The sequence below is a fragment of the Hyperolius riggenbachi genome, chromosome 7 (assembly GCF_040937935.1).
Source record: "Hyperolius riggenbachi isolate aHypRig1 chromosome 7, aHypRig1.pri, whole genome shotgun sequence".
NCBI classification, from domain to species: Eukaryota; Metazoa; Chordata; class Amphibia; order Anura; family Hyperoliidae; genus Hyperolius; species Hyperolius riggenbachi.
In genome coordinates, this window is record NC_090652.1 from 195,008,998 (window position 1) to 195,023,972 (window position 14,975).

The 14,975-nt window shown below is 43.3% G+C and overlaps 1 protein-coding gene across 2 annotated transcripts in view; it reads left to right on the plus strand.

Moving 5' to 3' along the window:
- Positions 1–14,975, plus strand: part of CREB1 (cAMP responsive element binding protein 1) — a 223,028-nt gene that overhangs the window by 153,081 nt on the left and 54,972 nt on the right. The window contains exons 3-4 of one of the 2 annotated variants that reach the window (XM_068244972.1): positions 3,792–3,913; positions 13,462–13,608. In XM_068244972.1, coding sequence (XP_068101073.1) covers positions 3,800–3,913; positions 13,462–13,608 — 261 coding nt within the window. In that variant the 5' untranslated portion in view covers positions 3,792–3,799. The remainder of the gene's footprint in view (positions 1–3,791; positions 3,914–13,461; positions 13,609–14,975) is intronic. The other variant, XM_068244973.1, reaches the window with a different exon arrangement.

The window sequence follows — 14,975 nt, forward strand, 5'->3', positions numbered from 1 at the left end:
TGATGCCTTTGTGCTCACACAGGTTGAGTAGTATCTCTTTGTTTTGCCTTGCATAGCTGGATGCTTTCTGAGCCATCGTGTTGCACAAAATAAAAAGAAAAAAGGGGGGAAGGAAAGCAAACACCAAGTGTGTATCTTTGAACCAAAAAAAAACGTATATAGATTCTGCACTGAGTAGACTTCTGTAGGCTAGTTGCTTCTAGCAAGCTTCCAGCCTTTAGTACTCAGAATAGCGAGCTAAACTGCGTACTAATGTACCAAACTATCCCACCACTGCCACCAATTATGTCAGGAACCGGCCCGCGGCACGCCTGCGTATACGGTTTCCGACTGCGGGTTTGACCAGATTGAGAGGGGAAGCAGCCTTAGTCAAGCTAAAACAAGGCTGGGACCCCTCAGAACACCTCTCACTGCCACCACTAGCGGTTCGCTAGACACTTCCACTCTGCTGTCGAGTCCTCAGCGCGCACTCCGCGTTTTCGTATTTGGGTCAGCTTTGCGCTTAGGCCAAATACGGGAACGCACCCACACACACACACACAGTTGCAATCTTACACTGTCGTGAAGCAAAGACCCACTAACAGTCGTTCCGAACGATACTGTTAGCCACTCTGCTGTCGCTACTCGCACTGGCGTTGTTCGTACGTTGGGTCAGCTGCGCGCTTAGGCCAACGTATGACAAACGCCCCCACACACAATGCAATTACAATTTCATACGGTAGTGTTGCTCAAGCGTACAATTAGGCATGAACTTATACACGGTTACACTTCAGTCTCTTCTGGGCTATGAGTGTTAGTTTAGTACGGCAGAAGTCAAACTTATTAAATAATAATTTAATATTCTAGAAAAACATAGAACAATGCAGAACTTAATATATACAAAAAGATTACAAAAAACAAAGTAAAAATGTTACAAGATAAAAGTTACAAAAATAAGAGGTTACAAAGATAACACACACGGATATTTGCGTAAAAATAAACGGGGGAAAAAAGAACGTTACCAGCTTAGGTTAGAACGTTGTTTGACGGGAGGACGCCGTTTCGACCAGGAGTCGCAATCCTCCCTAGCTATTAGCTACCTCCGAGAGAAGATGGTCACTAGGCATTTGCCTCTGCTTTTTATACTCTGAGCTACGCCTGGAGGCTGCAACTTCCTTGGGGAGGGGAGGAACTAGGTTTTAATTAAATCTCAGACATATTCCATTTCCAGGTAAAAGTCTATACATAAAAGATTGTGAAGTGAGTCTTTCAACTCCAGGTGAAAACTTGATTAAGGCTTTTTCCTGTCTCCGTTTTATTAGATGTAATTTACAGGTATAGTTTTGCACCTCCACTAATGATTTAATTTCCACAGGTAAAAATGGTATCAACAGGACTTCACCCATTTCTAATAGCCTGTCATGTACATTTCAAACGTTCCTGTGTTAGTCTCCAGGCTCTGGTCCTCTTGCTTTGTGCATTGAGACAATGGGCCGTCTCCTGAGTTCAAAAGCCAGGCAGATAATCCCATTAGCACTCTCAGAGGAACTGCATACAGACTCAAAGCACCTCATATGGTCAAGACAATCACCCATTTCCTTGCCCCAAGCAACTCAAGGTAACCTGCTCCCTTCTGGCAGAAAAAAATGAAAGAATATGTTCCTGTTATCCTTAATATCATCAGCACCTCAATATATCTCCACAAAGCCTGCTTTAAATTTCTCAATAACTTTATCCCTGACCTGTCTGGTGTGTTCTTTGGACTTCATGGTGTTGTTGCTCCTAATATTTTCTTAGACAACCTCTGAGGCTGTCACAGAGCAGCTGTATTTGTACTGACATTAGATTACACACAGGTGCACTGTTTAGTCATTAGCACTCATCAGGCAATGTCTATGGGCAACTGACTGCACTCAGACCAAAGGGGGTTGAATAATTACGCACACCCCACTTTGCAGTTATTTATTTGCAAAATATGTTTGGAATCGTGTATGATTTTCTTTCCACTTCTCACGTGTACACCACTTTGTATTGGTCTATTATGTGGAATTCCAATAAAATTGATTCATGTTTGTGGCAGTAATATGACAAAATGTGGAAAACCTCAAGGGGGCCGAATACTTTTGAAAACCACTGTACAAAACTGATGTCAACCATCAAAAACTGACAGGACCGGATGCCTTGCCATGTGCGAACCAAGCCTAAGCTAGTGCCCAACAATTCTTGCCAAAAAAGCTAGGTGGCCATCAAGGGTGGACTAAAAGTCAATGCTTGCCTAGGGCACCGTTTCACCTTAATGCATCTCTGGATGCACAGAGGAGCAGAAGTGGCACAGAGGGACTGGAGGTGGCCCAAGGAGGCACAGAGGGACAGACGGGGCATAGATGGCACAGGGAGACTGAAGGTGGTACAAGAAGACAGGAGGCACAAGGGGACAGAAGGCGGCACAAACGACTGTGGGGTGTGTGGCTTTGTTTGAGATATGTGGCTTAGCTTGGAGCGGGTCTTAATCAGGGGCATGGAGCCCCCCAGGACCAATAGCACTCCAGACAGTGGCCTTGAATGCCTATGCCTAAAAACACCCCTGAGTAGCAAGCATCCCACTATGAGAATTTTAATGAAGTTCCTGCAAGAATAGGGAGGGGTAATATGTGATCCAACCAACAGAGCAGGCTTCCCTTAAGTACATATTAAGATTGTAAGCTCGCAAGGGCAGGGTTACATCAACCTTTTGTGTCTTGGAAATTCCTTTACATTTTACCAAGTTACACATGTCACTGTAATTACCCTGATGCCTTCCAATTCTGCATTTTGTAACAATGTCTGTATAAGTTTTTCAGCACACATAATGTGCTGAACAATCTCCCCTTCAGCTTATAAGGGAGTCACTGACAGCTGGGGCTTGTGGAGCAGAAGGATTGTGCACAATGTAGCTCGAGCTGGCTCGTGGAGCATAAAGATCGTTAATCAATAGGATCCTGCACTTGCCAGCTGCCTCCCCTCGGCAACATGGGGAGTGCACTGTACAACACTGACCTGTGCGCCCCCACTTGCAGAGCAGAGCATGCAAGCATGCAGCAGTGTGCCAGCTCCAGTGCAATGATCAAGGATTCCCTCTTCCTTTCTTTCAAAACCTGTTTACCTTTAGCAGTACTGCTGTATTTTCCTTGAAGTAATTTTCTTAAACTACGTAAACACTTTCAATAATTATCGTCCAAAAGATCTATCTGGGAATGATGTTTCTACAGACACTTTTATAAGCTTGGTCTGGGCTCTATAGTAGAACAACAATTGAAGTTGGTCGTAAGTGATCAAACATTGACCGATCACTAATTATGTCAGCAGACACCTGTACTTAGTTTCTGGCTGGAGGTAAGGTTGTTGACCAGACATGGGCCCCTATTTAATTCACCATTATCTCTTAGGAGATAATTTTTTAAAATCGTCTGATTAAAATAACTTTTCAGTACTTTGCAATTGAACAAGTACCAAAAGTATGTGAAAAATGTCTTTTAAAATTATTCTGAGTATTTTCTTGCTTGAAGGTGGCTTAAAGGACATTTTATTGAAGTGTGAAAATTTCACCTAGGAGAAAAAGGGAATTGAATAAGGGCCATGGAGTGATAATTGACGCAGGGCAGATTTTTGAAGAGTTTGACAGTCTTTAGAATAGCCATGATATTCGTAGGACAGCAGTAGGGCACTGAATCTCTTGCTATCAGCAGTGACAATATAGTTGTATTGCTGTCTTATTTTAACTGGTGCTAAGCTATATTAACAATTAAAAGATAATTAACTTAAAATTATTTTAGGTAACTAAATGACCATGGAATCTGGTGCAGATGCTCAGCAGAGTGGAGATGCGGCGGTTACAGAAGCAGAAGCCCAGCAGATGACTATACAGACCCAACCACAGATTGCAACATTAGCACAGGTATGGATAGTGGTCCCTTTTTAGAGGTGCTGGGAAATCCTAAGATGGCATAGCTCAACACTTGTAGTTTACTCTTTTTAAAGTAAACCTGTGAGGTTTGCGAACAAAAAAGACAGAATTTCCAGAGGCTTCCCCTGTCTCCCTCCCCTTTGCCGTTCCAGAGCTGTGTCCTCTCAAAGCTCTCCGCATTGCATCTGCGCAGTAGCATGGCTTCGGTGGAAAAAGTCGTGCCAAATCGGGTCCATGCTACTGCGCAGGCGTCTTGCTCCTGTGCAGTAGCACTGATCCACTCAGGCTTCGGCATAAAAGGATGAGCCCAATATGGTCTGTTATACTGTGCATGCGCAAATTGTCAACAAGGTGAGTACCCATTTAGGGCACTTTTTTCCCTACAGGTACAGTTTAACAAATATAATACTAGATCAGTGAGACACAATCTATAATTTAATATCATTGAATGTTAACTTTTCCCATCATTCGATAGCCAACTATTGTTTTTCGAGATTGCAAACAATAGTCGATGAGATGCTAATAATTCTGTCTTTCATGCAATGCAGGAAAATGGCATGTATGATAATTGCATGTATGCAGTTCAGAATTGGTTCAGTCATATGGATTTTCCTTTGTCGATTATGATTAGCCAGAATACACCATATGGGTCACTCATCGTTTAACAACTTTTAATTTTATTTTTCATACTGATTGTCGTCCAATTTGTGGATATCTGTAATTCATTTCAAACTTTATCTCGCGTATATGTGAGGCTTTAGCCTTTAGGCCTCTTTCCCACCAGGACGTTGCGTTTTAGGGGACTTTATAGGTCGCATAACGTGTCCCTAACGCAAGCCTGGTGGTGTTGGAGGAGGACACTACCTAGAGCTGCGTTATGCAGCTCTTGGTGCGCCTTTTCTGTCCTATGCGCTGTGGAGACCACGTGATCGGAACACTCCGCATCACGTGGTCCCGCCAGCCAATCAGCGGCTGCTCCAGGAAGAAAACACTGCAAGTGCAGTGAATATTAATTAGCCATGTGGCTAAGTATGAAAGCGGACTCTCCGCTCCTCCTCTCCTGTAAAAAACCCTTATTACTGAGCATGTGCACATAGTCTATTACACAGCATGCTGCACTTTCCCAGAACGTCTAGCATTACACTGTAACGCAACGTGGGCACTGTGAACAGTCCATTGATCTTTCATTGCTGTGCGTTGGGCTGCATTACAGGCTGCTGTAACGTCAGCCTGTAACGTCCCACTGTGAAAGCAGCCTAAAAGGGGACTCCAGATGGGAGTCAAATTAAATCCCTGGATCAAAATTGCTGGAAATTGTCTAGTAATTATAGGTCCTTCAAAACAAGGAAGGCATTCAAACCCTCTTTAAAGAGAACCTGAGATCACGTAAAGTAAAATAATGTATACATACCTAGGGATGCAATGGTATGAAATTCCACGGTATGATAACCGTAAAAAAAAAATACCACGGTATACGGTATTAAACAATTATTTGGACCCGCCCCCCCTTACATTAATGTGCCCCCACCCCAGTAGTAGGTGGCCGCAGCATAGGTAGCCAGGGATAGGTGTAGCCAGAATTAGGTGGCCTCAGCATAGGTAGCCAGGGATTGGTGTAGCCAGGATTGGTGTAGCCAGGATTGGTGCCTGCAGCATGGAGAGCCAAGGATAAGTGTAGCCAGGATAGGTGCCTGCAGTATAGGTAGCCAGGGATAGGTGTAGCCAGAATTAGGTGGCCGCAGCATAGGTAGCCAGGGATAGGTGTAGCCAGAATTAGGTGGCCGCAGCATAAGTAGCCAGGGATAGGTGTAGCCAGGATTGGTGTCCGCTGTAGAGAGAGCCAGGGATAGGTGTAGCCAGCACAGGTGCCTGCAGCATAGGTAGCCAGGGATAGGTGTAGCCAGGATTGGTGCCCGCAGTATAGAGAGCCAGGGATAGGTGTAGCCAGGATAGGTGCCTGCAGCATAGGTAGCCAGGATTGGTGCCAGCAGTATAGAGAGCAAGGGATAGGTGTAGCCAGGATTGGTGCCCGCAGTATAGAGAGCCAGGGGGGACGCAGCAGCAGGGGGTACAAAACAAATACTTGCTGGCAACCGGGTCGTCCTGCACACTGTACTAGCTTAATTCTACTTCCTGTTCTTGCATCATCTCCTTGTAATAGTGCCCAGGCTGCGCTGTTTCAGGGAAATAGGACAAGAACAGGAAGTAGAATGAAGCTATTACAGCGTGCAGGATGACCCGGCTGCCAGCAAGTGAGTATTTGCTTCTCCTCGCCGCTGTTTCTTCACCCGCCACTACGTCGCATCCCCGCCGCTACGTAGCTCCGCCCCAAAAACCGGTAAAACGAGATTGTGCATGGCATGATTACCATGCACAATCAAACTGCAGTAGATCATCAAACAAGTATACCGCGGCAACCCTATACATACCTGGGGCCCCCTTCAGGCTAATTGGTCCCTCGCAGTCCTTCACTGCCTCCAGGATCGTCCCGTAAAAGCCCCAGTATCTTTGCAAGTCGGGGCGTATTGTGCTAGTGCGGCCCGGCCTGTGCCTGGGAATGCTCCCAGGTGTGGGGCACGCATGGTCGGACTGCGCAGAATGCATCTTCACCGACTTGCAGAGATACCGGGGCTTCCACGGGACGATTCAGGAGGCAGAGAAGGATGCGAGGGAACAATAACCCTGGAGGAAGCCCCAGGTATCTATCATTTTTTATATTTTTTTCTGTGATCTCAGGTACACTTAAAATGCAAATATAAAATGTGAAGTAACTTCTTCTTGTATCAAGATATTCCACATTTTAACCACTCTTACTGTAAAGAACCACTTTTTAAGTAGATGGTAAAAGCTTTTTTTCTTCCATACACAAATCATGTACCTTTTTGACCTTCGTACAAACATAAAGGTGTCAACTATTGATACAATCATGATTGTACAATCTTAGGAAATCTGTGTAGTAGAAGGGATTATACTTTGCATGGATACTTTAGGTGTAGAAGATGTAAGTATATTTCTCATGGATACTTTAGGTAGTCCCATATATTGCATAGAAATGGTAAGATTGTACAGTCAAGATTGTTACTTTATTGGGCTCATCTGCCAAGCATTTGTATTGCCTCTGATGTATATATCCATGTTATTCAGGTCACCTCTCAGTTGTCTTTTTTTCTATGCTAACTAAGCCTAATTTGTCCAAACTTTCTTGGTGATATCTTTTATCCCTCTGATAAATGTAGTTGTCAACATGTGTACCTGTTTTAGAACAGTATCCTTCCTATAGTGTGGTGCTCAAAACTGCATTCCTTTACTCCAGATGGGGCCTGACAAGTGATTTATACAGATGGGGCCTCACAAGTGATTTCATGATTTTATTTCATGCAACCCAGAAGTGTATTTGCTTTAGTTGCTGTTGCTTGTGATTAAATATCATTGCTTAACATGCTATCAACCAGCGTTTCTAATGGTGTGTACACACTTAAAAGATTAATGAAATATCACAGACCAAATTTACCACCTTCCACGTAGGATGAGAGCATACTCTACACCGTCTATTCTGTTGAGCTGAACTCCCCATCAGATAAAAATCTTTGCAAGAAGCTGTACACAAAGATGCTGTACATATTCAAAAGATCAGTATCTACAAAAGATCTGTTCCTGCAAAAATCTGTTCCTGCAAAATGCCTTCATAGTCTATATCTGCAGATCCTCATACACACCTTGTTTAACCATTTAAAGAGACTCTAAAACGAGAATAAATCTCGCTTCAGAGCTCATAGTTAGCAGGGGCATGTGTGTCCCTGCTAAAACGCCGCTATCCCGCGGCTAAACGGGGGTCCCTTCACCCCCAAACCCACCCCCGCAATAGTTGGTCGTAGACTTGGTCGTAAATCTTCTTTTCCTGGAGGCAGGGCTAACGGCTGCAGCCCTGCCTCTAGTCGCGTCTATCAGACTCGCATCGCCGCCTCTCCCCCGCCCCTCTTAGTGAAGGAAGACTGAGAGGAGTGGGGGAGAGGCGGAGATACGTGGCTGACAGACGCGCGTGGGGCAGGGCTGCGGCGGTTAGCCCTGCCCCAATCCGGAAGCGCTCCCCCGCTGTACGGAGGGGATTTGGGGGTGAAGGGACCCCCGTTAAGCCGCGGGATAGCGGCGTTTTAGCAGGGGCACACATGCCCCTGCTATCTATGAGGTCTGAAGTGAGATTTATTCTCGCTTCAGACTCTCTTTAAGCTTAGCAGCTATGTCCAGGAGGCCATGTGCGGTCCACGGATCGTTAGCCTAGGAATCAATTAATCGGGCCATGGTGCCCGATGATTGATTCCTCTCCCCTGCAGAAAAAGCGACGGAAGCCTCACTTTTTCTGTCTCTTGCGTCCCCTACGTCCCTCTAAGCGTACATGTTACGCTTGGAGTGACGTCATGTAAGCAAACTCATGGCTGCCATCTTGTGGCCAAAAAGTAAAACTACATCTAAATGCAAAAAAAAAAAAAAATCACATATTTACCTAAAAAATTACTATTTACATTCCACTCTCCCAAAAATACCCAAATAAAATGTTTAATAAAAAAAAATTACAATAAAAAATTACCTAAATATTTACCTATTTACCTAAGGGTCTAAACTTTTTAAATATCAATTTAAAGATTTTTTTTTTTTAATTATAAGCTTGTAAATAGTGATGGATGCAAAACGGAAAAAAATGCACCTTTATTTCCAAATAAAATATTGTCGCCATACATTGTGATAGGGACATAATTTAAATGGTGTAATAACCGGGACAAATGGGCAAATACAATACGGGATTTTTAATTACGGAGGCATGTATTATTTTTAAACTATAATGTCTGAAAAATAATGAATTTTTTCTGTTTTTTTCTTATTCTTCCTGTTAAAATGCATTTACAGTAAAGTGGCTCTTAGCAAAATGTACCACCCAAAGAAAGCCTAATTGGTGGCGGAAAAAACAAGATATAGATCAGTTCATTGTGATAAGTAGTGATAAAGTTATAGGCTAATGAATGGGAGGTGACCATTGCTCGGATGCATAAAGTGAAAACGACTGAGGGCTGAAGTGGTTAACAGACATTCATCTGCAGATCTGAAAATCCATCCTGGTGGATCTGATTTGCAGATGAATGTCTGTTAAGCAAGGTGTGTATTGAGATCTGCAGATATCATAGACTATGAATGCATATTGCAGGAATGGATCTTTTGCAGGAACAGATCTTTTGCAGATACTGATCTTTTGAATGTGTACAGCATCTTTGTGTGCAGGGTCTTGCAAAGATTTTTATCTGATGGGGAGTTCAGCTCAATAGAATAGACTGTGTAGAGCAGCCTTTCTCAACCTTTTTTGTCCCGAGGAACCCTTCTGAAAATTTTCAAATCTCGGGGAAACCCCTGTGTTTGCGAGCGAGATATAATATATATCTATATTCCCTGTATTTAAATGAGATCCATGTCCTGTGCGCCCCCCCCCCCCATTTCTGTGCTGCTATATCCCATTTGCGTGCTGCTATGTCCCCTTGTTTGTGTGGCTGCAATGTCTCCCCATTTCTGTGCTACTATTGTCCCATTTGTGTGGCTGCAGTGCCCCCCATTTCTGAGCTGCTATGTCCCGTTTGTGTAACTGCTTTGTCCCTTGTTTCTGTGGCTGCAATGTCCCCCCATTTCTGAGCTGCTATGTCCCTCGTTTCTGTGGCTGCAATGTCCCCCCATTTCTGAGCTGCTATGTCCCTCGTTTCTGTGGCTGCAATGTCCCCCCATTTCTGAGCTGCTATGTCCCTCGTTTCTGTGGCTGCAATGTCCCCCCACTTCTGAGCTGCTATGTCCCGTTTGTGTGGCTGTGTTGTCCCTCAATTCTGTGGCTGCTATGTCTCGTTTGTTTGACTGCTTTGTCCCCCACTTCTGTGGCTGCATGTCTCGTCAGTTCTGTGCTGTACCGTTTGTGCGGCTGCCGCTGCTATGTTCTTCTGTTTATGTAGCTGAAATGTCCCCCCTTCCCCTGGTTTGTCTGGCCATATGTGCAATAAATTCATTGGTGTCAGTGTGGAAAAAAAAACAAAAACAAACCCATACTTAGGGCTGGTGCACACCGAGCGGCTTTTTCCGCGTTTTCAGATCCGCTTGCGGCTGCGGATCTGCTTGGTCAATGTATCTCAATGGGGTGGTGCACACCAGAGCGGCAGGCGTTTTGCAGAAACGAAAAATGCCTGGGGGAGGCATTTTTTGGATTTCGGATGCGTTTCTGCCCCAATGTTAAGTATAGGAAAAACGCAAACCGCTCTGAAAAACGCCTGTTCAGAGCGGTTTTGCAGGCGTTCTTGTTACAGAAGCTGTTCAGTAACAGCTTTACTGTAACAATATATGAAATCTACTATACTGAAAACCGCAGCAGCAATCCGCAAAACGCTAGCAAACCGCCTCATAAAAATAAAAAAAAGCGTTTAAAAATCTGCTAGCGTTTTGCGGATCTGCTAGCGGGTTTTGGTGTGCACCAGCCCTTACTCAGATGTTCTTCCTTGAAGCTGGAATTAACCCAGGGTTTCGCGGAACCCCGGTTGAAAATAGCTGGTGTAGAGTATGGCTCTCATACTACATGGAAGGGGGTAAAATTGGTCAGATATCTTTAATATTTTCGAGTGTGTACACACCATAAGTCCTTATCAAAGTCTGATGTTCTCAGCTTTATGCCATTTATTCTATATGTTGCTCAACCATTGTTGTCTGAAGGTGCATGGCTTACATTTATCAACATTAAATTCCATCTGCTGGTATTGCCATGCTGTTGAGATCCTGTTGTAAAATGTCACTATCCTGCTTAGTATTTGGAATTCAACATAATTTTGTTTTGTATTATCCGAATTTTTTTTAACATTTTTCTGTATTCCAAACAACTAGATCATTTAATAAGTAAAATGAAAAGAACTGGACCTAGTACTGACCCTTGCTGAACCCCACTGCTAACAGTCTCCCATTACGAATTTGATCTGCTTACCACTGCTCTATGTTTGCTTTTCCATTACCAGTTCTTTATCCACTTACACACATTTTCTCATTGTCCCTGTACCCTCAGCTGCACAAGGCTGTTAGTGGGAAACCGTGTCAAAAGCCTTTGCTAAGTCCAATTACAAGAAGGGCCCTACTTATAAAACAAATTGAGTTACAAATCTCTCATACTTACTTAAAAAGCTGTCCTTAGGGCCCATTCACACTTGCTAATTGCAAATTGCAAGCAGTTTTGCTAGCATTTTGCTCTGGCGTTCTTTGGCGATTAACGCCAAAAAACACCATTCACACCTGGCGATTTTTTTTTAGCGATCGCGTTTTGCGCTTCTATAGCACTAAAACGCGATCGTCGGGAAATCGGCTGAAAATGGTGCAGGCTACGCGTTTGCGTTTACCAATTTGCGGTGAGTACCGCAAATCGCCCAAGTAAGAACAGCCCCATAGGGTTTCATTGCACTAGCGCTTTTAAAAAGCTCTAGTGTTTGAGCGTTTTGCCGAAATCGCGGCCAAACGCTCAAGTGTTAATGGGCCCTTATAGTGTTTTTTTATTACAGATTTATGTTGCTACATTACAGTACTGTATAGACTTGTAAGTAGGTTAAAACACCTTGAAAAGAACAACAAAAAAAATTGTTTAGACTGTGTTTCCAAATCAAGTTTGTCAAAGCAAATTATTTATATACAAGTTTCAGTTTGTTTACACATTACTTGGCTTGCAAATAAATTTCACTTGCAAACAACCTCCTGCTGTATAACTTGGCATAATACCTAAAAATGTACACATAAAGGATGTTAAGCTCACAAGTCTATAGATTCCGGTTTCAGAATTTTTTTTACCTTTCCTCAATAAGGGGACATCTGCTGTACACCAGTCCATAGGGAACTGACCCACTTGAACGAGAATCACAGAAAGTAATATTAACTGGCCTAACAATGACTGAACTCAACGACTCCGAGGAGTAGTTAAAAACAAAATCGGAACTTACCTGGGGCTTTCTTGAGCCCATCGTAGGTCGTGAGGTCTCCCGGCGTCCTCTTGGCTCCTCTCTTGGTCACTCCGCAGAAATCACGACCGACGACACCGGGGCCGAGTGTCGGGCTGACACTTATTGAACGATGACTCTCGTCATCATGCCGACCGCTACGCATCATCACGGCGGCCTCCGTGATGACGACTCTGCCCCGGTGTCGCCGGTCATGATTTCTGCGGAGGGAGCCAAGAGGACTACGGTGGGCTGGAGAAAGCCCCAGGTATGTTCCGATTTTGTTTTTAACTACTCCTCGGAGTCCCTTTAATACCAGGGGTGGTTCCCATCTGAGCGAGGTGCTCTATCTACCCTGATCTTATTTAAATGTTCCTGCATATCTTCCTGTATTTGGTAAGTCATGCTGAATGAGGTAGACTAAGAACAACCCAAAGCTGTATTATAAGACAAGAGCATGACTTTGGTAAAGACATAAGCAAAGTGTGCATTTAAAAGCTCAGCTTTAGCTCGAGCCTCCACATTCTATTTCTCTGCTTGATCTTTTAAGAGTCCTATATTCTCAGTTTTTGTTTCTTTTTGAATGCATATATTTTTAAAATATGTTGGACTAGCCTTTATATTACCAGCCACTTGGTTTTCAGCTTCCAGTTTTTGCAAGTCTGATTACCTTTTTACAGTTTTTATGTTCCTGGGTTGTACTGCATTTCAGAGACATGAAGACATTCCTTTTACACTCATGTCCAAAATATTATTATCTATCTATACTGGTCTTTTTTTTAGATCTAGAATTTTTATAAGGTATGTACTGTATATTCTACAATAAGCAAAAAAACCTGTTTGAATTGCATGGAATTTTAATCCAAGCTGGAAGAATTAGCATCTCATTGATTGTCTCTAATAGCGACTGGCACACCCCGAAATCCTGTTTTTCACAGTCTAAACATTTACAGATACACTCAGTTAGTACTTTTTTTTGAAGGCACTTGATCAGATCACCTGAATCACACAGCAGATGTATGGCATGTTAATCTCCACAGCAGACATTGGCAGGAGACTGCAATAATGTTGAAATTATAGCAATTTACAGTGTATTCTACAGAGAAGGGTTTTCTTTTTTACTGAAATGTTTAGATACCCATTTTATTAAAATGGCATTGAACAAACTCCTGAAGCTTTGTAGGCAGTGGGAAAGATTTATCTAAACCGATGTGAGAAAATTGGAGCAAAACTGGTGAAAACTGGTACAAAAGTGGAGCAATTGCTCAGATCGATCAATAACAATATTTGATCTGGACAACTGCTCTATTTATGCACCAGTTTTACTCAAATTTTCCCTGTGCTGGTTTAAAAAAAAAAATCTGCCCCAGTTATCTAGTGTCAAACTTTTCAGAGATACTTTTTTCAGTAATGGTGCATGTTTTGCATTTTTCTTAATTATTAGATTCTCTTAATGGCTTAAGTTGATTAAACCGCTCTTGAATTCTACATCGTTTTTAAATTCATGTTTCCATTTTGTACTGTAATGTATTCCCTGTGCCTTTTTATAAGGTTTCCATGGCAGCTGCACATGCAACATCATCGCCCCCCACAGTGACTTTGGTTCAGCTTCCGAATGGACAGACAGTTCAAGTACATGGGGTTATTCAAGCTGCACAGCCATCTGTCATTCAGTCTCCACAAGTGCAGACAGTACAAGTGAGTAACTTCGAATCCCTTTTTTTAATGTTATAAAGGGTAATGTATGTTGGAGAACTTGAGGTCATTTTTCCCTCAAGATAGGTTTTTCTTTTTCTTTGCATTTTTACACACTCAAAACACATTAGATCTGAGAGCCCGTGTTAAAAAATGCACTTTATTTGATCTATTGTGTATGTTTCTTGTGTAAATTAAACTTGCAGCCTACACCGCACAACAACGCCTGAGTCAAAAATTAACAACTCTGGATTGCCGTGGCCTTAGTTGGCAGAGTAAAGTCTAGGATCTAAGCCTACATCCCAGGCCTACATGCAGGGTTTTAGTGGGGAGCACAAATGACTTTAGTAGCAATACTGTGGACTGTAACTTACACTAGCGTTTCATTTTTGAGATACTGTAAATGACGTGATTCCAATGGGAATGGATACCCAAACAACCCCCCCCCCCCCTTTTTTTTTTTTCTTTTTTACAAACGTTTAGCCTACTAGAGGCTGACCAAGGAAGGTGTAGTGGTAGTTCCCACTTTTTTTTTACAGTCTGTTTGCTGTACTGAGGCAGCTTAACACACAGCCCAGACAGACTTGCCATTAGCTGAATTAGGAATAAACTGTTCCCTGCTAAGAAGTGAATTTTGTTAAATTGTTTTTCATTATTTCATCACCAGTAGATCTGAGAGACTGGTACTCACTCTTATCTCTGAGGTGATAATAAAAAGTTCAGTTTTCCCAAGTCACCTCTGGTCAGCACCTATAAGAGAACCTCTCCACTTCAGTCTGGTTAGGGAGTAGGATAAAATATTCAAATTAGCCACAGGGTATATATGTGCTTCAATCCCACACACTCCATTTTGTTTTCTGTCCACTCAGGAGTAGGATCACTGGGCTGGAGAGTACTTTCCATGTCAGATGGCAGGAGTAGCAGCCAGTGTAGACAAGACAAGACAAATAACATTTATATTGCGCTTTTCTCCTTGCGGACTCAAAGCGCCAGAGCAGAGCAGCAGCCACTAGGGCGCGCTCTATTGGCAGTAGCAGTGTAAGGGAGACTTGCCAAAGGTCTCCTACTGAATTAGTGCTGGCTTACTGAACAGGCAGAGCCGAGATTCGAACCCTGGTCTCCTGTGTCAGAGGCAGAGCCCTTAACCATTACACCATCAGCCAACTGCTGATATGTGTATGTATGTGTCAGTGTATGTTCCTCTGTTATGCTTCAGACCTGAGGGGATCTGAGCGGGGACTGCACGGCTGAAGGAACAGCCTGGTGTCTTCAGATCTGGAGCCATGTCCAACTCTCCTGATGGTTTGCAGGAAACCGGTCTGCCCACCGCATGACCTGCTGCTGTAACTTGGATGGGCATTTGAGTGTGG